At 35.6% G+C, this 24943-nt stretch overlaps 1 protein-coding gene across 1 annotated transcript in view; it reads right to left on the reverse strand.

Moving 5' to 3' along the window:
- Positions 1 to 24943, reverse strand: part of AP3B1 (adaptor related protein complex 3 subunit beta 1) — a 161687-nt gene that overhangs the window by 13079 nt on the left and 123665 nt on the right. The window contains exons 25-26 of the mRNA XM_029283476.1: positions 13492 to 13589; positions 8633 to 8771 (exon numbers count right to left, since the gene is read on the reverse strand). Of these exons, the coding sequence (XP_029139309.1) occupies positions 8633 to 8771; positions 13492 to 13589 (237 nt within the window). The remainder of the gene's footprint in view (positions 1 to 8632; positions 8772 to 13491; positions 13590 to 24943) is intronic.

Consider the following 24943-nt stretch of genomic DNA (forward strand, 5'->3'; position numbering starts at 1 on the left):
TAATAAAAAATTCTTTTCATTAAAAGAAAAATGTTCAAAAATGACATTATCTTTACTGGTGACAGATGTCAATTACCTTTATTAAACTGTAATAATTTCCAGTATAGTAATTATATATTCCACAAGATAATATTACCAACCTCACTACTGATAATATAAGGCAAACATCACTCTAGCTTTATACTGAATTAGAGAAAAGATATAAATGATTTTATGATTTTTTATAAGTTACATGAATCAAAAGATACCCATTTGTAGATTTATTTTTTAAGAATATGACAATTGTATTAATTTTATTTATTCATTCATCTTACAATACCTACTAGTACTTGTCCCTAACATATGAAACAAGCTTCAACAATAAGCTGCAACTGAATTGCAGAGACAACCAATGTGCAATAATTTCTTAAAATATCAAAATTGAACATATTTAATGTAAAAACTGTAAATGTTGTTGCCTGAAACAAGCTTATTTAGTGAACATCCAAAACATTCACGTTGTATGCAGCAAAACAACTGAAACAAAAGTTCAAGCCATCTAGTGGAAATTAAATTTTTGGTAGTAGTTAAAGATGCTATAAGTGTTCATTAGTATATTGAATGCTTTTTTCTAGATGGACATTTATTTTTCTTTATTATGTTTTTCTTACTTTTCAAAATGTAAGCAGCCCAGAGTTGTCTGACTTGGAAAAGCTCTAAATTTAATAAACAAACTGAAATGTTGCTAGATGATTCCATTTCAGAATGCACATAGGAATTAGATGATTTGTTTGCATGCCTCTGCAAGCAAGTGTACCTGTTTGGTAGACTCTTAAGCCTGTGTTGTTCTATCTTTTCATTCTCCTGCTGCCATGGATTGTAGAATCCGGACATTTGTTATAATTCCAGAGCAGGAGATCTCAAAGTGTGGAGTCACAACACCTGTGTCAGATACAACAGGGGAGGGGAGGGTTCATTTTTTACAAAGTTATTCAGGCTTTGTAGACTAAGTCAAATTTCTGGTGTTTGAAAACAGAAAATTAAAGGAACAAGGACAATTGGGACTGCCTGATTTGAAATCTGTATTTTGCAGCTTGCTGCTTAGTTGGGATGAAAGAGTGAGTTTTGTTGAGAAATAAAAAAAAATTAGAATTAGAAGCGCACAATTTGAAACTTGGATGGCATGGTTTTCTGTGGTATAATATTAAAGTTAATGAAGATTTTACAAATCATTTTCTTTTCTTTCCCTTTCCTTTTCTATTTTGTTTTTAAACTATTATTCTTTATTACTTTTATTTTCTAGATTTTGTTAAAATGTCTTAAATAAAAATTATGTTAAGCAAAAGAAAAAAACATTTTAAAAATGCCATCTAGCAATACTATTGAAAGTATGCTGTCAAGAAAGCGTAATGAAAGCTACATCTTTGAATAAATGGTCTATTTCTTTTCTTGCCGAATCCCAATTAAATCCTTAGTTTTATTGGGAGGGACTGCTGGGAGAGGCAGATATAAGCAAATTCATATATCATTTTATATGGCAAAATTTGAGAATGCCTGTATTAGAAGATGAAACTTTTCTACTATGTTTGTAATTGGGGGTACTGTGGCAAGGTTATTTACTTTTCACTTCACAAAGCTTTTGACAAAATTCCACAACAAAAGTACCTGAATAAATATAAACTGTCCTAGGATAACAAAAGTCCTCTTAAAGAGCACATTACAAAACAGAAAGCACTGTAAAAGGTCATTTTTCACAATGGAGTACTGTATGGTAAACAAGTCAGATATCACAAGGATGTGATTATTAACTTGTTTATATTCTGGAGATGTGGGTGAGAACTGCCAGCTTTGCAGCTGACAACAAATCAAGATGATAAGGGAAAATACAGCTGTATGCATTAGAAGTGGCAACAAAGTCATGACACAGTTCACAGAGAAGTCTAACCCAGTGAAGATTATCCATGGAATCACATTTCAAATATTAAAAGCTACATCCTGACAAATGTTTACTGCACAATAAAACTATTTTTCTTCCATGGTGATAGCTGAAAATCATATATTGTTCCAGTTAATAAAGACTGAATTTTAATTATAATAAGTAGCAAGATACAATTGTGGTGAAATTATAAAATTATAAAATAAGCAAGAATATATTTTTTCCTTGTGCCATCATTCTGCTGAACACCTAATTCCCACAGTGCTGTCACATCTAAGTATATTTACTCATTAGTATAGTTGCATTACTTTTATTCTTCTCATCTGTTCTACTACCTTCTCTTATTGGTATCATTATTATGATTATTACTTTGTTGTTTTGCATGTATAGTGAGAGTTTATGCACAAGAAAAAAATTCCTTGTGTGTCTAATCACACTTGGCCAATAAAGTATTCTATTCTATATACACTGTGCAATAATATACATTCCAACATTATTTGATTTAATCTAAAATATAAAATAAAATGTTGCCATAAAGAATATGTTTAGTATAGTATTTGTTTGCACCAATAGGAGGAATATTTAAATGTATTTTTAAAAATAAAATGTGTGTCTGTATACATTTGTTTTCATATTAAGCACAATATTCTCAATATATGTGCATAAAGTTCAGAACAGTAAGAGAGGATTTCTTCATCCTGCCCAAAAACTATAAAAAAAAGTTGCAAAAATGTATAGAGAACTTTCAAAAAGAATTACATTGAAAGATGTTATATTACAAAAACATCTGCTTAGCCCTGAAACACAAGAGTGAATGAGAAAGAAACTCAAGGCTGGCCCACCTTGATTCTCTTGGATATGAGAGGCAGAAAAAAGGGAAAGTCAGCCAGACTTTCAAGATTCTATTATTAAATATGGAGTTTCCTTAAAAATGGAGGCTTCAAAAGGATTGATAAAATAGCAGCTCCTTGCTGAATAACACATGGCTGCCAAGAGGTTTTCTCTGTAGGAAACCTGAGCCTCTCATCGGCTGGGTGCATCTCTCAGAAGCTGCAAAAAACAGAAGGTAAGTTAGGTGCGGCTAGGCCTTAGACCAGCGGTTCTCAACCTATGGGTTGCGACCCCATTTGGGGTCGATCGACCATTTCACGACCATAATCACCAAGCAAGGCTGTCCGCCTTTTTTTCCCCTTTTCCGGCAGGTGCCTTACCTCCCTTGAGCTGGGCCAGCTGGTGGTCGGCCTGCTCTGTCTCTGCCGCTTGCCAGCTACGCCTCGGGTGGCGCAGGGGGCGGAACCACACATGCGCGGCGCTCCCGGGCAGGGAAAATCCTCGACTTACGACCGGTTGGGTAGTCCTCGACTTATGACCGGTTTAGTCCTCAACTTACGACCGGTTTAGTCCTCGACTTACGACCGGTTGGGGGTCGCAGCATTAAAAAGGTTGAGAACCACTGCCTTAGACCAAGTTATTTAAGTGCTGTGTAGCTGAATGGCTGGGGGGGGGGGAGAAGCAAGCCTAAAGCTTGTGAGCTGCACCAGTAGCCTTGTCAGCTGGCCTGGTTTGGAAAACAAACTGAAAGCCTGCAGGGACCTGATGGGGATAGGGGAGGGAAGCAGGCCCAAGGCTTGCAGGAACTTGGCTGAGTGCAGAACAAAGCATGGATGCCTCATGAATGCCTTGTAAGGCCTGAGACAGACACGTATTATGGCCGCCCAAGAATAATGGGCGGGCTCCATTATGGTTGTAACTCAAGGACTACTGGTGTCACAAAAGGCCGATTGGATCTGTGCACTTTACAGTATCTCTTCTAATTCTCATCAGGCCTTAGAAATGTCTCAATCGAAGTGGAAAAAACTCTGTATATGTCTTCTATTTGATTATCTGCATAATCATAAGCCATAAGCTATAAAAGGGTATCACAGTGCTAGCATGAATGTAGTAGCCTATGGGAAAATTTATCTGCATACAGTGTGGATGGCAAACTACAGTAGTGGCCAAAATTGTGGAAACCTTTTGGGAAAAGTGTATTTTTGAGGTTTGATGGCTAATAACACCACTTTTTTTGGAGTAGTACCATAAAATTATATATCAATGGAAAGATAATTTAATCAAGAATGTAATGCAACATAGTTTGTTCAATTATCTGTACTGCATTCTATGAAAAGTTATAGCCAAATAACCAGAAAAAGGAAGCACAACTTGCTTAGGTTGATATCGGGTAGCTTTTCTTCATCTGATTGTAGCCAATGAGCATGAGTGTTTAGAGAGCCAATAAGGTGTCATCTTGTTTTGGCAATGTGCCAATCAGATCACAGTAGGATTCAGTTATTGATGTCATGTATTGAAGCTGAGAGGAAGACATTTGTCAGTGTGTTATGTGATCGCTATCAAGTTGGTTGGGTTTTTTTTCCCTTTCATTTAGTGAGCTTGTAAAACGTAATAAAATTAAAGTAATGGTGCAAAGAGTTGACTGGTTGCCCAGAAAGCGATGACAAATAGTATTAAGTGAACAAGGCTACAGTTATAAAGAAATTAGGAGAAAAATTGGTGGAAACTTAACCAAAGGTGGCATTTCTACTGTACACTTTTCCCAAGGTTTCCACAATTTTGGCCACTACTGTAGACACACAGTTTGTTCATTTCCAATTGGTTCTTCCTGAAATCCACAATAGTAAAAAGAAACCAAATGTTAGTTACTTACTGTGTTGTCTGAACCAGACAGCTGATTTGTTGTATTCCTTATAACTCTACAGTGTTATAAATTGATTTGCATTTTAAGTTTTTGACACCAAGTATTAAGTCAGGTCTTCAAGTTTGAAGACCCCTGTATTAAGTCATGTTTTGTGAAGAGGTCAAATGCTTATGTCACTCATTAAAATGCAAATCAATTTATAACTTTCTTGAAATGCGTTTTTCTGGATTTTTTGTTGTTATTCTGTCTCTCACTGTTAAAATAAACCTACCATTAAAATTATAGACTGATCATTTCTTTGTCAGTGGGCAAACATACAAAATCAGTAGGGGATCAAATAATTTTTTTCCTCACTATAAATAATAAATCAAGGTTTGTTCATGGTGTATGAACCGTGTTTTGCAAAGCATATAATGAATCATAATATGATTTCTCAGTTCAGAAGTCTCACAGGTGAAACTATTTCTATCTGTTTATTTGGGACAGAATAGAGAAGCAGGAGCCAGATACACGGGCACATCACTCATTCACAGTGATCACTAAAACAGAGCTGTTGTCATCATCTTGTATACTACCCGACTCTTAACAACACTAAGAATGGAAGTAAATAAAATTCATTTATTCATAGTCCTTTCTAATTGTCATAAAATTTCATAGAATTTTTAAAACATGTAATATGTTTGACTGCCATCAAAATACATATAGACATAAATCTGTGAAAAATCTCTTCCTCAGTAAAGGAAAAGGAACTGTGTACAGGTAGTCCTCAACTTACAACCATTCATTTAGTGACAAGTGGCATGAAGTTACAATGGCATGAAAAAAGTGATTTATGACCATTTTTCACACTTACAACTGTTCTAGCATCCTCATGGTCACATGATCAAAATTTGGATGCTTGGCAACTTGCATGTATTTGTGCTGGTTGTTTTGTCCCAGAGTCATGTGATCACCTTTTGCGACCTTCTGACAAGCAAAGTCAATGGGGAAGCCAGATTCACTTAACAACTGTGCTACTAATTTAACAATTACCGTGATTCACTTAACAACGGTGGCAAAAAAGGTCATAAGATGGGGCAAAACTTATTTAACAACTGTCTTGCTTAGCAATGGAAATTTTGGGCTCAGTTGTGGCCATAAGTTAAGGACTATATGTATTCATAATTGCATTTCCCTATAACATTCTGGTGAAAATCAAAAGAACTATTATAGTGGTTCCTTGACCACTGAATGCATTGATAGATGATACAGCAAATGAGAACCAAGCCTGTTATGCTATGTTATGCCATGCCATGCTATGCTAATATTAATATAGTACAGTATAGTATAGTATAATTAATGTTTATAATAATATAACATAACATAACATAACATATTTGCATATTTGATTAAAATAAAAGCAATCATTTTTATGGGGAAGGACTTCAGCAAAAGCAAAGGTTGAAAACATTAGTAAAATGCTCAACTCATACATAAATAGACCATCTGCAATATTTTTTCTTTCATAATGCTCCATTTTTCATCACAAACACATAGACAAGAAAAGAATCTTATTTTAGAAGCTATATTTTGCATTTAACTGCACAATTTGTCAAACTTGATCAATAAAACCAAGTATAGTTTTTAAAGTGATTATTGAATGTTTTGAAACAGAAATTGAGTTTTAATTCATTCGTATTACTGAAAAGTGAACAAATGTTTCTGCCTAATTCTCTAAAATGGGAACTGTTTGTTATATTGAGCAGTCAGCAAGCACAGGTATTTATTGTTCTGAAATTTGATATGTGCCATAAGTCTGAAAGTTCAGAAAATGTATGCACAATGAATTTTACAGCTTTTCAAATACAATACAATAAAATGTAAATTTTGGTGTAACAATCACATGTAAATAATGTTCAACTTATTCTATTAAAATAGCACTAGAAAAGACATATAATTTCAGCTTACTGATGAAGGCTAGAGGTTTCCTACAGTAGGGGTCCCCAACCCCCAGTCCGTGGACCAGTACCAGGCCATGGCATGTCAGCAACCGGGCCGCACAAACAAGCAAAGACCCATCCACGAGATGCAGGCAGCACACAAAACCACGCACCCTCTGGTCCATGGAAAAACCTTTCTCCATGGAACTGGTCCTTGGTGCCCAAAAGGTTGGGGACCTCTGTCCTTCAGTATAACTAATCATTTAGAATTTGGCCAAGTAAATACTATTGCCAGTTAATAGCACACAAGTGTTTTCTTTTATTATAAGGACTATTATTATTATTATGGTTTGTCACACAGTTGGCCCGATGTTTAGACTGGATTTGGCATTTTTAGCCATGTATCAAGTCCTTCCCAAGGACCTGGGATAGACAGATATTGTTTGATGGTGTTAATGATATTGTTGCAGGATGTAATTATGATGATGATTATTAAACATTTACCTTAAAAATATGAACATTAAGATAAGGTTCATATTCAATGTTAGTAAAATTGTAGTATTTCCCTTTAAAGGCTGTATCACATACTGTTTTTCAGTCCAGAAATGAATTTCAAACTGGGTAATGCTAATGTTTAGATGTTACACAGCAGAATACAACTCATTATTTTAAAAAATACACCCATTCTCAAAGAAATCTTCCAACAATACTCAATCAATTGTAATGAATATTTCTACTTAAGGCAAGACTCTGTTTAACAAACTTCTCACACATCCTGTAGTTAGCTTTTCTTCATCCTTTTTTCTTACACCTTCATGAGAATATTTTTGTCACAGATCCTAAATTACTCAGTACTCTTCTCTTGTTTCAGCTTATTTTTCAAGGTCTAACTTATTATAATTGGCTTCCCCTTAGGCATTTGTTTCTTCAATATTTTCTTTCCTAAGATTCCCTTGCTTCTTCTTGACTTCCCTGCCACTATCAAATATTTTCTATGCCTTCCAATGTCATGTTCATCCATCCTTCATTCCAGCTCAGCTTTATCATTATTTTCAGAGTTACATAACTTTCTATTTTTCTATTCAATTATTTAGTAAAACCTTTAGAATGTAAAAACAAATAATTTGGTAGCACCTAAAGACTAACAAATCTTTTTTACTTAATCAGTTGCCATCTTGAGTTGCAACAGTAATATATTTGCTTGTAATTCAGGATAATGCTCAATAATCTGATGGGCTGGTTTGTAATAAAGAACAGTTTTTGCTACAGCAAATTTACTTTAGTTATTACAACAGACTATCATTCTGAAAACCTATAGATTTTTAAAGTTTAGAAAATGATAACCTTTTTTCTATTAACACATAATTATATAAAGAAAATAGCTGATGCACTGGTTTTCTCTATAGCTTTGTTATTTAATCCTGTAGTGATATGAACTGTATTTATTAAATTTAACAAGGACAGTTAATTTGCAGCGGCCTATGCAATATTTTCTTTTAATCCTGTTTTTCTGTACATTGATAAGTACTGATTTCTTATTTTATCCAGTAATGCATTCATAAGGATACAGAAAGTCTCTCATAAAGAGAAAAAGTACCATTAGGAAGTTTAAAAATAGGAGCCAAATACGATAGGAGCAGATAACAATTATTTAGTAATTCTGAAATAATAGTTATCATTAAGGGAAAATTATGCAAATAACACAAATCTATTATAAATGACACAGTGGTACAAATTCCTAATATGTGTGTGACTTTTTTGCCATTTTCCACATCTTACTCCTAAGTGTTACAACTGTTTAGGAATATTTTTTGTAGTAAGTGGTCAAACTGGAAGCACAGACAATTTACCTACCATTCCCTCTGATTTTTATATATATTCACATACAAGTGGAACATTATTTATAAACAAATTGCTGGAGTTAATTGGGATATTGCTAGAAGATATTATTGCTATAATTAAAAATGGGCATTCACAAGTAATAAATCAATATCATTTAAGTGTGCTAGAGACCAAACCTGACTTTGAATTAAACATTAAGTAGCTGTCTATTGATATATAAAATTTCTATATTAAACTTTACAGAGTTTACACAGAGATTACCTGTGGACGTTATCTTCACCACAAGGAACTCCACCGAGGTTTGCTATGCTTGTTACCTTCTGCTGTATCATAAGACGTGTAGTATTCTGTGGTGCCACAGAGACTGTAGCGGATACTTCATTCATACCAGTCAGCCTTCCTGAAAGAGTGAAAGCTGGGTATCAATGCAATTAATGTTAAAGACAATGTACAGCACCTGAGAATGCACTAGGTTTTTTATTAAAAGTTTAACTCTTCTTTTAAGGGGATTTTGGTATAATTTTTAAGAATACAGTACACGGAATACAACCAATTATTCCTGTTATTCAAATTTCAATTGCATGAAGTAAAGTACTTTTTGATAATTTTCTGCAGCTGACAATAAGATATTGAGTAGCAACAGACAGAATAGCTAAGTTTCCCACCACTACAAAGCTTGAACAACATTTAGCTCTTTCAATTACACCAAAAGAACGAATGCATTATTCTGGATATTCCCCTTAAATGTCTACTTAAAAAGTGTACATGTAAAGATAAGACACTGGATTTGAAGCCAGCGCAAGAAACAAAATAAAGAGACATAACATAGGGGTCAGCCTCTCTGTCTCAAGTGTATCACATGAAGCCTGACTACTGATTTGTGAAAACTCTTGCCAGCAATAGCTAATGTGTCATAGAGTTTTAGTGCAGACAATACTGAGACACACATCTCTCTGCTCACTGGGATCATAAGGAAAGAACAAGCACATTCAAGTCCCATTTCAAAGTCCATTCAGGCATGGCTAAATGATAAGCAGAAAACAGTAAAGGTTAGTGCTAGAAACAGAAAAATACATTTAGGAGTATTTAACATGTTTAATTTGCTTTAATATCAAAGGGTTTTTTTCTCTTTTAAGCCAAATGTTTCACTCAAGAAAATATGAACATTATCCAGCTTTTTAAAAACAGAAAATTTAGTTAGAACTGTATGTTCTGTTGCAGATATTTAAAATTTGACATTAGGAAAATGCTTTGGAAAAAATACAGAAGCCATCTAAGGCTGCTTTTAAGCAAAAGCAGAGGACTGAGATAACATTGTTGAGAGATGTGTGTACTCATTAAGGATTTAAACCTTCTCCATTAAGCTCTATTGAAGAGCAAATGCTGAATAAATGAATGCAACTATGTTTATGTTAAAAGCCTGTTTTCCGTACCATGTAATTAAGGGAAATATTGTACAAAGCCAGTACTTTTGTCAAGCTCCTGTAAATGGAAAGATGGATAGCACTCAGAGAAGTGAATGCATTGCTTCATATTTAACCTTAACACTCTTGTCATTAATGGTTTCTCTAACTTGTTCTGTAAAGACAAGGTACTGCTCCATTGAAGTAAAATTTAAAAAATCAACTAAACCATGCTTTTCAGAACAGAAGATTCATTATCATTGACTAATGTATTGGCATAAAGCAAAGTAACATCCTATCAAGTAAGGCACACATTCAATCTGCCTTACCACTACCACCACCCCCTTTATTTTTAACTCATGCTGTTTTATTGTTATAGGCAATTTGTACCACTCAGCATGACAGTGTAAACTGAATCAAGATTAATTTACATGCAAAAGAACACTTAGCATGGTAAGCAAATGTATTGTCTCGATTGCTGAGGTGGAAAAGAACCTGAAAAGAAAAAAGGTGCTCTAATTAAGGGGCATCAAATATGATTGCTTGTGGTAGTTAAAGGCCAGAAAATAGGGAATGCCTGACCATTTAAAGAATTAGCACCTTGCTTGTTAGAGAGACAGAAAACGTTGTAAGCATAAATCTTGATAAAAATCAAGCATACATTTTGTGGATTTTCTTTTCTCTTTTTAAAGATACAGCCTTAATATATATATAAATGAAATCTATTGCCTGCACTTGGACCACAATAGAAAGTTTTTTTTTAAATAAAACTGTAGCTGAAAAGAATTAAGATTTCAAATATAAAATATTTGCAGATCTTGTATCTAATTATAACTATGTATAATAAAGGCATTCCTAATGAATAATCAAGCAAATTAAACTGTAGCATAAAGCTGGAAACACAAAGGTTGTAGGATTTTTCGTAACTTTGACATTATAAAAATGCTAACATAATATTACAATCATTGACAGAGATTAGATCCTTTGGCTTCTTCCTAAAGAATTCTGGGTATTTAAGGAAAACAGTATGAGACCTCTGTGAAGCGTGGTAGCCTATCATATTACAGAAAGAATTAGCACTGGAATTATTAAATGATTTGCATCAATAAATACTGCTCAATATTGGAAATTGGAAGCATAAGCTAAAGGACAGACATAATTTAAAATGATTATGGAGAGCAAAATCAGACAAATTTCAGCCGCTGCTTCAAACTATGTTAGAAGGGAAGGGGTAGCACAAAAACGCCAATCAAGTACAGCATGTGCACTAATACCCCTTCCCATCTTTTCAGGCTACTTAAAAATCTTAAGCAGGGATATCAGCATTCATCATACACCTTATACTGTAAATATTTTTGTTTATTTCGTTGTAAAAATAATTCCAAAAGTTATTATTATTTTAAGAAATCCTGCTATTTCAAAACATATTTTAGAAATGAATAACTATGAAATGAAGTATTACTAGATACGAAGGTCTGAGACCCTCAGAAAAGAAAGAAAACTTAGAAATCACTCTATATTGATTTCATTATTATTCTTGGAAGGCCTTTCTACCATAAAAGACTATGAGAAATTAGGAGAATCCTATCTGAGAGTTATACTGCAAATATATGCAAATTTAATCAGATGCTATTGATAGGAATAGGGATTATTTCTAAGTAGATACAATATATACTGGATTTCACTATTAGTAGTGGTTGAGTTTATATATCACATTAAGCCATTGCTTATTTAATTACAGTTTATTGAATACAGCACAATGGGCTAGCTTGTTGCAGCAACAAACTAAACAGAAACCCATCATATCATTTTAAGTGATAGTGTGCTATGGGAACTTATCAGAGAGCTAGAAGTAGACTGCATATTTTATAAGTCTTCCTTTCCATGTAAGCCTCTACAATTCCTTGAAATGCTGCACAAAGGTTGGAGAGAAATGCTAAATGGGATGTCTTTGATATGAGAAGCTGGGATGTCCTTCTATTCATGGAAGGCTTCCCCCTGGGGAAACCTATGAGCAGAAAACCCTTGAGCAAGATACCTCTGCTTGGTTTTATGTTTCCTGCATCATAATATGAACATACTCATTTAGCAGGCATCCCTGGTATTATACAATATTTGGAGGATTTCAGCTGCAGGAAGTCTGCCTTTCCAAGTCTGTCTGCATCAGCCAAATCTGGATACAATCTGATTTAATAGTCCTGCTTAAGAATTCCCTTTTCTATATTTTCTCAATAGCTTCTTAATCTTATTTATAAAACAAATAAAGCTAAGAATGAAGACTTTTATTATTATGAATTTTATCAAATAGCTGAAACATTTAACTTTTAACCCTAACTTTTTTTAAACTAGATGTAAATTTCACAGCACCAGTCCTACATCAAAGAATGAATTCAGGAAGACAGAAAGAGTCATACTGAAATGTCAAGAGGCTTCCATGGATTTACAAATACTTCATATAAACAAATTTTCAAATAGCTTATTCAGAGTAGCCTTTCTGCTCTATTAAACATAGCAAACAACTGCCAGATGTATTCAGACAAATAATCAACAACATCAGAAGTAAAATGGCAGAAGAAAAAGGAATTTTGGCAACAACTCCATAGAGGGCCACAGCTATTCTCAAAGTGCACTTTTTCTATGCACTCTTGGTTCTGAATGGCCAGTCATGGGAGGGAAAAGCTCTCAGTCACATTTAAGCATAGAAAACTCAATCAAACACCAGGCAAGCAAGCACACAATAAGAATGGGAGAGGGACAGAGTACACTATCCCATTTTGCTTAAAACTACACTGCTGGAAAGCAATTTGAGACAATAAAGGAAATTGTTCACAAAAAATATGAGAAAATTCAAAGGCTCACTCACCTTGGTTGCTGGGCTCATGTAAGGTAGGCTTTAGGCCAGCAAGAAGTAAGAAAAGTAAATAGTTATCAACAAATTAAAAAAAGAAATGACTGGCCTTATTTTTAATATCAGATGTCAACTGCATGAAAATAATCCAACTGAAATAACTGTTGAGTTATTATTTCAAGCCACTGAATGCAAGAAGGAAAAGTATTATTCTGATGTACTTTGCTTCTTTAACAAAAACACAGTTTTTGGGGGGGTTTTTTGGGGGGGGAAATGTGATATACTAGACTGGAATAACTGACAATATGAGAGTATAACCTCAAATAAGCCATTTAAAGAAGCATATGAAATATGGAACAGCTGATAGAACCTGTCTGAGCATGTTTGCCAATGGAAGCTAAGCAAGGTGAAGCCTGGTTAATATTTGGATGGAGAAGTACCAGGAAATACTAGGGCTTTTAGGGTAGACAGAAAAATTGAAAAACATTCCAGTGAAAAATTATTTCCACACAAGAGAAAGCTGCATGGATATTTTGTCAGGAGCAGAGCTCAATTCAGAGGAACATTTTATTTAATACAAAAGAGGTCCTTATATTTTAGGCATAATGAAGAGGTCTGCCTTAATACCAGTTTTTGATATTTGCAGTGAAATCACCACATGGTAGAAAGAGGGGAAAAGAGAAAAGGAGAAGTGCTTGTCCAAGAAGACACTTCAGGCATTATGAAGTTTTTGATGACAGGGCTATATAATCTCATAGCTGATTACTGGAAATATGCCACGTGAAACACTAGAACTGGAGATATCTTGGATGCTTACAATATTTTACAGTAAGATAATTTATTTATATAATTATAAATTTATTTCTCACCTCTTTCTTTCCTGAAGTCCTTTTCTGTCATAGTTACTGGTAAAAGTAACTCTCCAACTGGAGGCTGAATACTAACACTGAACTGATCATCCTTTGTACTGCAGGAAAAAAAAATCGACAAGTGAGAGACATTTTTTAAAATATATATATATATATAAACTGATTTTTTTCCCTAACTAAAAATAAGTTAGGGAAAACTTACTCTTACCAGAATACAGAGAAGAAAGAGAAGAGAAAAGCTCATTTTAATTTTCAGCATAGTTTTTATTTATTATGTTTTTCAAAAGGCATGTATATCTTATTTTTTGTCAAAGAGTTTATTAGTTTCTCATCCAAGAAGCATCCCCAGCATTTAGTCAGAACCGAGGATGCTTCTTGGATGAGAAGCAAGACATCTTTGAGAAAAAACAAAGAAAATCCAGTTGCCGTTTGAAAAAGCACCTCTGGGACAACCATGGCCTGGATGACTGAGAATCTCCACAGACACTGGCTTACCTAATTTGTTTACGGTTTATTACTCATCACCTTAATAATCCTTTGGCATAAGATTCCTTTTTTAGGTACCACAGAACAAAATTAAAATATAGGGATTAAAAGCAGTCCAAAAAGTACAACTGTCTCCTATAATGGTAAATTGTATCCAAAACATGAGGCAAGGCAGAAGGATGTCATGAATCCAGCAGTGTACCAATGACAAAATGGCAAGATGGAAATGAAGTTTGGTTACTTTTCCTAGTAATTTTTAAAATTAATTTCCCTCTGTATTGCTAACAATGGAATTTAAACCAAAGGTATAGTAGAAAATGTTTGGATCCTGAGGATTCAATACCACACTAATTTTCCCATGCTATGTTTCTCAATCTTCCTTGCTTTCCCTACTGTATCTAATATGGATATTTCTAAAAGGTCCTTCAGAAAATTCAAGTAGAAGCAGAGCAATCAGGTACTGTATTACATTTTTCCTTCTTAGATTAGATTCAGAGCCTCTCTCTGAACTTGAAGAAAAAAATCTTAGGCATATTTTAAGGTTCCTCACAATGACCCCATGCCTGTAGATTAAGTCACTTGTTAAATAATTAAAATAAAAATATAAGATGAAAATAAGAGTGAGGAGCCACTATGAGAAGAGTTAAGAAACAAACAAAACAGTTTACAATACACATGAGAGAGCGCAAAGGAAATATTTTCGTTCATCTTGCAAAGCGGACCAATAAATACTTGAAATGTTAAAACTGTTAGTTGTAAAGACAGTTCATGACTTTCTCTGTTTCATGGTTTATGTGCCTGGGAACCTGAAAATTCAGGCATGTGTTTATAAAATTAAGGGTCCACGTAGTTGAATCAGAAAACATTAACAATTTAGTGCACAGGATAAAAAAGCACACCTGAGAGGAAAGATAAAATATAAATCAAACACAGTAACACTAATTCTGTAAATATAGTGGTCTCCCATAATAATAAAAAATGAAGACTCCTTCAAGCTGCACTGGTGATTGCATGGAAGTGTTCATATAGCATCATGACAATTATAAGGAACTGATTTGCTTTCTTCTGCCTTTTTTTTTTAATTTCTTGATCTAAACCTAGACTTTAGAATTTTCTGGCAGTCTTCATCCAAGAAATAGTCCAGTTCTAACCCAACTAACTTTCTTTCCCCTGTCAGCCAGGGCTGACAATAAAGCTGGACAATTTAAAATAATAACATGCTTGTCAGATAGACTAGGATGCTTTTTGAGTATTAGAGATGCATGAAAATATTGTTTTACTGCAGAATGCTAATAGTAAATTAGTCCATAATCAATGGAAAGTCCCTTTTATTGTCTTTACAAATATTAGTACAATAATTCCTAATGTAAAAATCAATTTGATTAATATCCAAGGTATTTAAATTAACCACAAACATTTGTTATTGGTTTGGATAGACTTTTGACCTTATAAATATGAAATGATATTGATTACTAAATAAGTAAATATAATGAGAAATATATAAGTGATGCTTCTTTTATTTAGCAGATAAATAGCAGATAAAATAAAAAACAATTTTTTATTAATATGCTCAATGGGGCTTTGAAAGTAACAATTCTAAAAACCAGCACCACATATTAAAGAAAATAAGTCTACATTAAATAGTTAACTTACCTCCCCAGAAGACTTAACTATTTAAAAAAAAAAGAAAACATTTGTCTATCGCAAAAATGTTGTGATTTCCCAAAATTTAACATATTATTAAGTGCTGTATAGCTTACCCCAAGGGTTTAAATTCAGGTGCAAGGCAGTGGAATATAGCAAGAAATATAATTTTTCAAATTAGAAAACGCTCCCTTGCATTATTTAACATTTTGTTTGACAAGAGGTTTGGAGATCCCAACTACCTGGATCCTGGAATTTTTATTATGTAACTGAATATATTGATCTTTATAAATGAATGTGAATATGCTCTATACAGTATATTGGTTTTTACAAAGTATACATTAAGATTCACTTATAAGTGAGAAATTAACAAAGCAAATTGCTATATACTATTCATGAAGCTAATAAAGCTTGGAGAAATACAGTGGTTGTTTAATGCTGCATTCTACTTAATATAAAAAAGAAAAAAATGAATTTATCACATGATTTCACACAGACTGAAATAGTGATTGATCATAATTTAATCGAAATATATTAATTACATTATTTTATACTGTAACATTTTTAGTCATCTGATCATCCAAAACTTCAACTGTTGAAAAGTAAATAAAATATGAAGTATTTTAAGAAAACCAGTACTATTATGAATATGCATTATAAACAACTTCCTAACTCTTGTAAAGTATGAGTTGTAACTTTAAGATTCTTTAATCAAAGAGAAATTAAAATTTTTTTCCAAAGCATAGCCCAATAAAAATAGCATTTATCAAAGAACACTTTTAAACATTTTTATTTCTTTGTTAGGTTTTTCCTCTTTTACCATAATTTATAGAAGGAACCCCTTAATAAAATAATTCTAAATGTTTTATTATTAATTTTTACTTTTTTATGTTTTTTCCTGAATTACTAGCTCCAATATATTGGGTAGTTTAAAAGTGTAGATTTTGTGATGCAAAACACACAGTCAATGAATGGCATCTAAACCAATTGATCTACCCATTACCATTATCTCCCTCCCCACCCAAGCCTTACTACAAAGCTATTGATTTAAACACTGCCGATCGGTTTCCATTTTCTGATTTTGGGCAGGCTAATTAAGAAAGTGAGTAATTGTGATTACACTGCTTCAGGATCAATTACATTTGATGTAAGACAAAGTTCTCCCTTTTCGAACAATATAAGGAAATAATTATCATCAGAATTGTTTTATGCCGTGAATCTTCCCTTAACTATAAACGAATGCCACATATATTTGGTCCCTGAAATGTGGATATAAAATATTCCAAACAAATGTAAAGTCATTTGAAAGACCAGTGTAGATAAAACATATGCCCTGTTTAGAAAGTGTAAGAGAAAAATCTATTACCTATGACATACAATGTAAGTGGCTTCGGGAGATGGAAACAATTTCTAGTCATCATAGAGACCTTTTACCTTTGTAATACACCAGTATAGAGGGCTGCCAATAGAACTGCAGGCTGCAGAGAACACCACAAGGTACAACTTTTGGCCACTGGGGTTCAGGTCTGAATGGCTAAGAGAAACCTGTAGTTTGTTGTTTATTTCCCTTTAGTCCAGCAAAAACTTCTGCAATGATTTTGAGTAAAAGGGCGACTTCTGCACTTCACCATTAAATATCCTGAGCAACCTATTCTCCCTTCTCATAGGGAAAGATGACAAGAAGATACCTGATGCTGTGTCCCTAGAATGGATGAAATTGTCAACCCTCCTTGGTAAACCAGACACAAAACAGATGAGCTAATTGTACATTACTGTAAGACTACATTAACAGAATCTCGCAAATCTGAAGGTACAAACTTCCCACCGCCACTTTATCATCTGATCAATTAGGGTGGATCCTTCCTAAGTTTCTTTCTCTGACCGTTTAAGCCCTTGGGACTCTCTCTTCTCTTGTCTGATTGTTTCCTAGGCAGCCTCTCTTTTCCTTGTCCACCAAAGTCATCCACACATTCCATTACAGAAATGGGATGGCAGCTGCAATTGTCTCATCAAACTGAGTTTGGTGGAAGTAAGCTCTGAGAAGATTTAAACCTATAGTCATATAAATTTAGTACTCGGATATTAGTCATTTTCCAGTCCCTTTTCCTGGGCATACAGAGAATCTATTTTGCTGATCTTTCTTCCTGCTTTTACTGCTAGGTTCCTGCCCCACTTAGGAAGAATACACCTCAATGAAGAAGTGCAGAAGAAACATGTAAAATATTTCTACAGCAAAAACTGTTACATCCCATTCCCTTTTTATTAAGCTAAACTATACTGCTACTTCTATACTTCTACTTAATTCACATTTGACTTGAAAAACAAAACTAATGACACCAGATTCTGTAGGAGATAGCCAGGCTGAGCCTGAGGGCAGGGTCAAAATGCGTCATCAGTTTGGAATCACTATGTTCCCACAAGAGACCTATCTTCAGCCCTCTGGGAATTCCATTGACTTTTATCTAGCACCAATTTGCTTTGGCTGCTAGTAGAGTCTTGTGTATACGCAGTATGAAATCAACTTGCAGTGTTTTTGAATACTAGCCAGACTCATGTTCATTGCATCTGATAAGATTCTTGGTATTATGGTGTAATTTGGTGTAATGGTTAAGGCACTGGATTGGAAATTGCAAGGCCCATCTTAAAAACAAAGCCAGCTGGGTGCTCTTGGGCCAGTCATATCCTCTCAGCCCTACGAAGCAGGCAATGGCAAACCACTTCTAAAATCTTGCCAAGAAACCTTCAGGGACTAGTTCAGGCAGTTGCCAAGAGTCAACAATAACTTGAAGGTACTCCCCCTCCAAATGTGTTAAAATAGGAGAAAACCATTTTTTTTGTTTTTTTACCCCTCCAACTCCAACCTCTATGCTTAGTTTGAGTTGTGTCATTGGGTTCACATTGTTCAAATCATTAAAATGAAAACACCACTGGGGTCTGAAGCAAATTTATTTACAGTGATGTTACTCACAGACCAGTGTTGAGGAATATTGATCTTTCTTGTTTGTCTAATAGGAAAATAATAAACAATTACTAGGCAATGTTGGAGAAGGTAATCAGTTTTTATATATCACTAATACAGCAGACCTCCCAAAACATAAAGATGATGATATGCATAAAATCAATGTGTTATGCTACATTGCTTATATTCATCACTGCAGAGAATTCTGAAGCTTTCAGGGCCTTAACTCTGAAACTGAATTATTACTATATAGAGCAAGAGGCACTTGAAATGCAAACAGTCTGTAAAAATTAAAAATTTAAAGCATCATATTATTTAACATGAGATCAGTATAATATATACTCATAGCATAGTGACCTTTATAGTAACTCAGTACTGACACTGAATATTGTTATATGAGGCAAAGGAAAAAGGTAAACTTTTAATACTCTTTTATAATCTGCAAGAATCTTATAAAATGTTGTATTGCACTGTGGTGCTTTTCCAGTCCCAAAGAAAATGGAAAAATCTGGATTACATTTCAATATAAGGATATAAAATTATATAATCTATGTTCTTTTGCACTGATAACTATAATTTCTTAGCTAGTTGATTTCTACATTGCTACTTTGAATTCAGCATCAATATAGCATAGCCTAACTGCTACTTATTTTTATTTCAATATATTTCAATATACAGCATTTGATGGGAATAAATATACAAATCTTTTAAACAAAAAAAAGAAACAAGATGTGGGCTATTTCTGTAATAGAATTCTAGCTTATATTATTATATGAGTTAATTTCCTTTTTCAGTCAGTATTAATACCTTTATGTACTAAATCAGACATGTCAAACTCAAGGCTCACAGGCCAGATCTGACCTGCAATATGCTTAGATTTCGCCCGCGGGGCCGCCCTGGAGACAACCTGAGCCCTGACACATCCCAGCCCGGCTAGGCGCATGCACAGGAGGCAGCAAGAGTAAGGGGGCTGGTGCGCAGCTGACATGTGATGGGCACTGTCTTGCCCTGCAAGACTGCCACGAAAGTGGGCGCCACGAAATAGAGCAGCGTGCAGAGCCCCAGCAGCAGCGCCACGCTTGCCACTGCCTCCATGGCCTGCTTGCCAGCCCAGCCTCACCCACTGGTCCAGCAGCACTTTCACAGGGCGGCCCCCGCCCCATCTTCCACCTGTCCCCACGTGGGAAAGCCATGGCCACCGACAGCACTGCTACCCTCTCCCCGTCTCCTCATCCTGTCCTGGGTGCGGCAGGAGGGAAGGAAGGAAGATGAGAATGAGATGGAGGGAGGGAGGCAGGGAAGAAAAGAGGGGGAATGGAGGGAGGGAGGAAGAAAGGAGATGGGACTGAGAAAGCAATAAGAAGTCAAGGCAGAAGTCAAGGCAGAAATACTCGGAGGAAACTGCTTCCTGCAAATTTTCTCCTCCATGTTTCCACAATCAGCAGCGTTGTTCTCCTCCTCCTGCTTTGCTGGGATGTCTGTGATTGGGAGAAGAATGTCTCCTTTGGTGTGCTGTGGACATGCACACGCACACGAACCATTCCAAGCTTGGAGACTTTTATCCACATCTAAGATTGCAAACTGCCAATCATGCCTGGGCTTGGGGAAAAGGCCCTCTCCTTCCTCTGTGGATAAAAGTCCCCAAATTTGGAATGCGGTCTGTGTGTGTGTGTGTGTGCACGTGTGCATGCGTGTGCTTGGCTGTGAGCAGTTTGGGGAGGTGAGGAGCTTGTGGGGCACTGAATTGTCCCCATGTTGAGTTACCCAGTGTGATTTTGTTCCATCCCGACCAGGCCATCCCGAGTCAGCCACGCCCAGTGAGTGGCGTTGAGCCGGCCATGCCCACCCAGTCATGGCAACCTGGCTGTAACCACCCAGCCATGCCCACCTGGCCACTGTGAGCTGTCATAGTCTTACATGCTATTGGCCCTTTGAGGGCAATCATAATGCTGATGCGGACCTCAATGAAATTGAGTTTGACACACCTGCACTAAATGAAGTCTGGCAGGCATGTCTAGTTGGGAAAAGGATCCTGGTTTGAAAAAGAAATGGATGCTTTCAACAATTTACCCAAGGAACTGTCTCACTCCAATAGGATTGGTCCACCCAACTTATTCTAGCAGAAGGGGCATGCTGCGGACTCTGTCAGTCAAACTATTCCAGCTGGTGGGGTCCATGGCTCCCACCCTCTGAAACATCGTTGCCCTCGAGGTGACATCTGCCTTTACCCTCTTGGCCTTCCATAAGAGCCTTAAAACTGGGTCTGCCAATGGGCCTGGGGACCCAATGGGGGTGTTCCATGTTGGAGGTTGTTAGTGGACTAGAAAGAGCATCCCACCTCCGACCTATAGTATCCTGGTTCTTAACATATTTAATTTGGGTTTGTATTTAATATTTTAATGTTACTACTTCTGTTTTTATGATGTGTGCAAGCCACCCAGAGTCACTTGTTAGTGAGATGGGCAGCATATAAATTTAATAAATAAATAAATATCTTCAATAACATCCCCTGTATAGAAGTTCTGGTAGTTATAGAAAATAAAAATATTAAAAGATTACCTTTCCAAACTAAGATTGTAGAGATGTCCCCCCCTTCAATTCTCCCCATTTGCACTGTTGATTTCTGGATCTTGGTAAAACAATTTCAGGTGTAGGAAAAGAACATCTATCTAAAATACAATTGTCATAACCTAGGCCATTCTTTTGTTAGTAAGAGCAAGATTTACAGTTATCTGTGACTCAACTGTTCTTCCTTCTGAAGCACTTTAAATTTCTCCTATTTCCCCTAATGAGAACCAATCTGGTGTAGTGGTTAAAGCACTATGTCTAGTCCTACTTTAAGCACAAAACTAGCTAGGTGTCTAAAGAGTCTAGTCACGCCATTTAAGCTGAATATCTGGAAAATTCTGCCAAAGTCCTGAGTAAGCTGGCACCAATAATTTCTGGCTTATCATAATAGAAGAATGACACTGAGTCTGGATAGATTAACTAAGAAAAATAAGGTGACAGCTGGCTGGTTGGGAGGAAAGCCCTTCAGAGATAAAATCAAGACAGTCTTCTGTGAAAAGACAGAACAGAACAAGCAAGGCACCAACTTGCCAAGTTGATAAAGACCTTTGGGGAATGGAAGAGGGGAGAGAGTGATCGCAAAGTCACAGAACAACTGTCATCTACATAGTGCCAGAAGGAGAAAATTATCCTGATACATGCATACATGGATTCCCAACAGATAGTCAATGGCAATACATTGGTAAATATCCTTAGGGCTGTGGAAAGAGTAAAAGAGAGGATAAATAAATGATAATATAAAACTGACCACCCATTTTCACACTAAATATCCCACTGACAACAAAGAGCAAATCATTTACACTGGGTTATGTTTCCTAAGACGAAGAGCAGATTTTCATTCATTCATTTATTCATTCAATACATGGCAGTGATTGCCCTAAAAAAATGCTGCTTTACCATATGCTTTATCTGTTGTTTGGACAAGCTATGGCTTGGACTAGGAAATTTAAATTTCCCTTTTCTCATCTAATAGATGAATAAAACAAGCAATAGTAACTGCTAATGACAGGCCATACAGGACTGATGTTTCATATTTTTAAAAGAAAGGGAGACGAATAGCATTTGCCCATTGATTCAAACTTCTAATCCACAGGAAGTCACTTGAATCAGAGACTGAATCTTGCTTTAAGTGATTTCTATTACTATGTTTTTTGGCAATAAATGACAGAAAAAGAATAACATGACTTCTACAGTACTTTATATTTTCTAGTCTAATAATTATAGATACAAAGGCTGTTTCAGGGTTGGCAAGTTCAGGTGAGCTACTGTGGACCAGATATCCATATGTACAATTTGAAATCTGCGATGAACTGCTATAACTAACCTTAAGGGCCATACAAAAAAGCTGTTAGAACATAGTTTATGTACATAGCCTTCCATCTTTGAAAGAGAAACTCACTATCACTAAGGACTCCTTGAAACCTGAGCAGGCAAGCATTGCACATTCATTTCAAAAACAGGACTAGTAGCTGCTATAGTAGCACAGTTAACATGAAGGCATGATAGGTAATCTTACTAGAATCAATGTTGGAAGGGCAATAATGGTAAATGGAACTGCAGGTCATAATCAAATGTGGTTGTGTCAAAGTAAGTTAATGTGTTGAATGTGATCCTGAGTGGAAATCATGTGAGTGATGCACCAAGGATGTCTCAAGATAATAACTAGTGCTGTCCATTCAAAGTGAATAATAATATAAGCAATAAAGCCCAAAGTCCATCTCATTTCCAGCTCCAAGAATGGTCATTAAATGAAATGATGTGATATGACATAAATGTTATTCTTGATCTGGTCTGTGAACAATACTTAGAACAATGCTAAGAAAATGGAGATTCCTGAAAATTTGAAGAGAACGGTCGATAAAAGATTGAAAGAAAACAGTTTGGTAAGCCATCTGTGCAATAGTTTGACAATTGAGGAAATTATATATTTGTTCTCCTGTATCCTAAAAAGGGAATGCCTTCTTAAGCTCTCTACATAAGACTGTAATAATATAGGATGGAGTTGACTAAATGGGTTAATTAATTGCCAATGGCTTTATCCAAGATAAGTGTAGAGGAATCCAGCATTGTTGGATGTAGCTAATAGAAAAGAAGTATGGATGACTCTAGTATGTATCGCAAAAAGTGCTGTGATTAATGATAATGATGATGATTCATTATGGCTCAGATGCTTCTTCACATGAGAATATTTGTCCATTGATGGAACAGGGCAGTTCCAACAGCAAGGGAATGGAAGGATTCAGAACTAAAAGTAATGGAATGAGATAATGAAACTCATGTGGAGATCACGTGTAGTGTTAATACCACTCTATAATGCCTTGGTAAGACCACACTTGGAATAATGCATCCAGTTTTGGTTGCCATGATGTAAAAAGGATGTTGAGACTCTAGAAAAAGTACAGAGAAGAGCAACAAAGATGATTAGGGCACTGGAGGCTAAAACATATAAAGAAAGGTTGCTGGAATTGAGTATGGCTAATTTAATGAAAAGAAGGACTAAGGGTGATATGATAGCAGTGTTTCAACATCTAAGGGGCTGCCATGAAGAAGAGGGAATCAACCTATATCCAAAGCATCTGAAGGCAGGACAGGAAGCAATAGATGGAAACTAATCAACCTAGGACTAAGGAGAAATTTCCTGACAGTTAGAACACTTAATCAGTGGAACAACTTGCCTCCAGAAGTTGTGGGTGCTCCAACACTGGAAGTTTTTAAGAAGAAATTGGACAACTATTTGTCTGAAATGGTATAGGGTTTCCTGCCTGAGTAGGGGGGTTGGACTAGAAAATCTCCAAGGTCCCTTCCAAACCTATTATTCTGTTACTCTGAAATTAAACTTTGCCCACATTTACTTTCCTGTCCTCTGTAAAAAAACATTCCACACATTCTTACATTTTCTGATTTCCAACTTTCAGGTAATTCATAAGACTCTCCTTTAATCTTGTACAGGTAGTCCTCAACTTAGAACAGGCCGCTTAGTCATTCAAAGTTACAATGGACTTCTCTGAGGGTATCCTACTTATGACCTGGTTCCGAAGTTCCAACAGCCATTCCCCACAGTTACATGGTGTCACTTGGCAAAAGGCCCACATATATGGCCATTTGCAGAGTTGTGTGATTGCATTTTTATGACAGTTTTACTCAGAACCCTCATTTGCTTCTGGTTCTCACAAAATAACCCATAGTGAACCATTGGTTTGCTTCAGGTGGTGCTTGCTTAACAACTGCCACAAAAAAGGCCATAAAATTGGCTGTAAAATCACATGAATGGCCTTATTTATAACCATTAGGACTTATGAGCTCCATTATGGTCATAAGTCCAGTGCTACCTGTAATTGCAGTTTTTTCTCACAAGCTCCCAAGAAATAATTCCCCCAAGTATGTAACATCTGGCTGAGTTAGCTTAATTTACTACCTAGAACATTATAAAGCTTTGTGAAGCTCAGCAATTCACTGTAGAAGTTCTTCTTATTCTTCTCCAGAAAGACTTGGTCTTCTGTACATTTAGCAATGGTTACTGCATAAAAATAGTAGATTGCACTTGAAAGAATGGCTCTGAAAATGTTATTTGTATATATTAGTCCTGCCTTATGGATAAACACCAGCTGGATGACTTTGGGCCAGTCACTCTCTCTCAGCCCAATCTACCATGCAGGGTTGTAAGTTGTGGGTAAAATAGGATGAGGAAGGAGTATTAGGTATGTTCACTGCATTGAGTTATTTATAAAACCAATAAAGGCAGGACATAAATAAACATAATCAAATTAATAAACATAATATGACTATGCTATTTTT

The sequence above is a fragment of the Protobothrops mucrosquamatus genome, unplaced genomic scaffold (assembly GCF_001527695.2).
Source record: "Protobothrops mucrosquamatus isolate PMUCROS unplaced genomic scaffold, P.Mucros_1.0 scaffold107, whole genome shotgun sequence".
NCBI classification, from domain to species: domain Eukaryota; kingdom Metazoa; phylum Chordata; class Lepidosauria; order Squamata; family Viperidae; genus Protobothrops; species Protobothrops mucrosquamatus.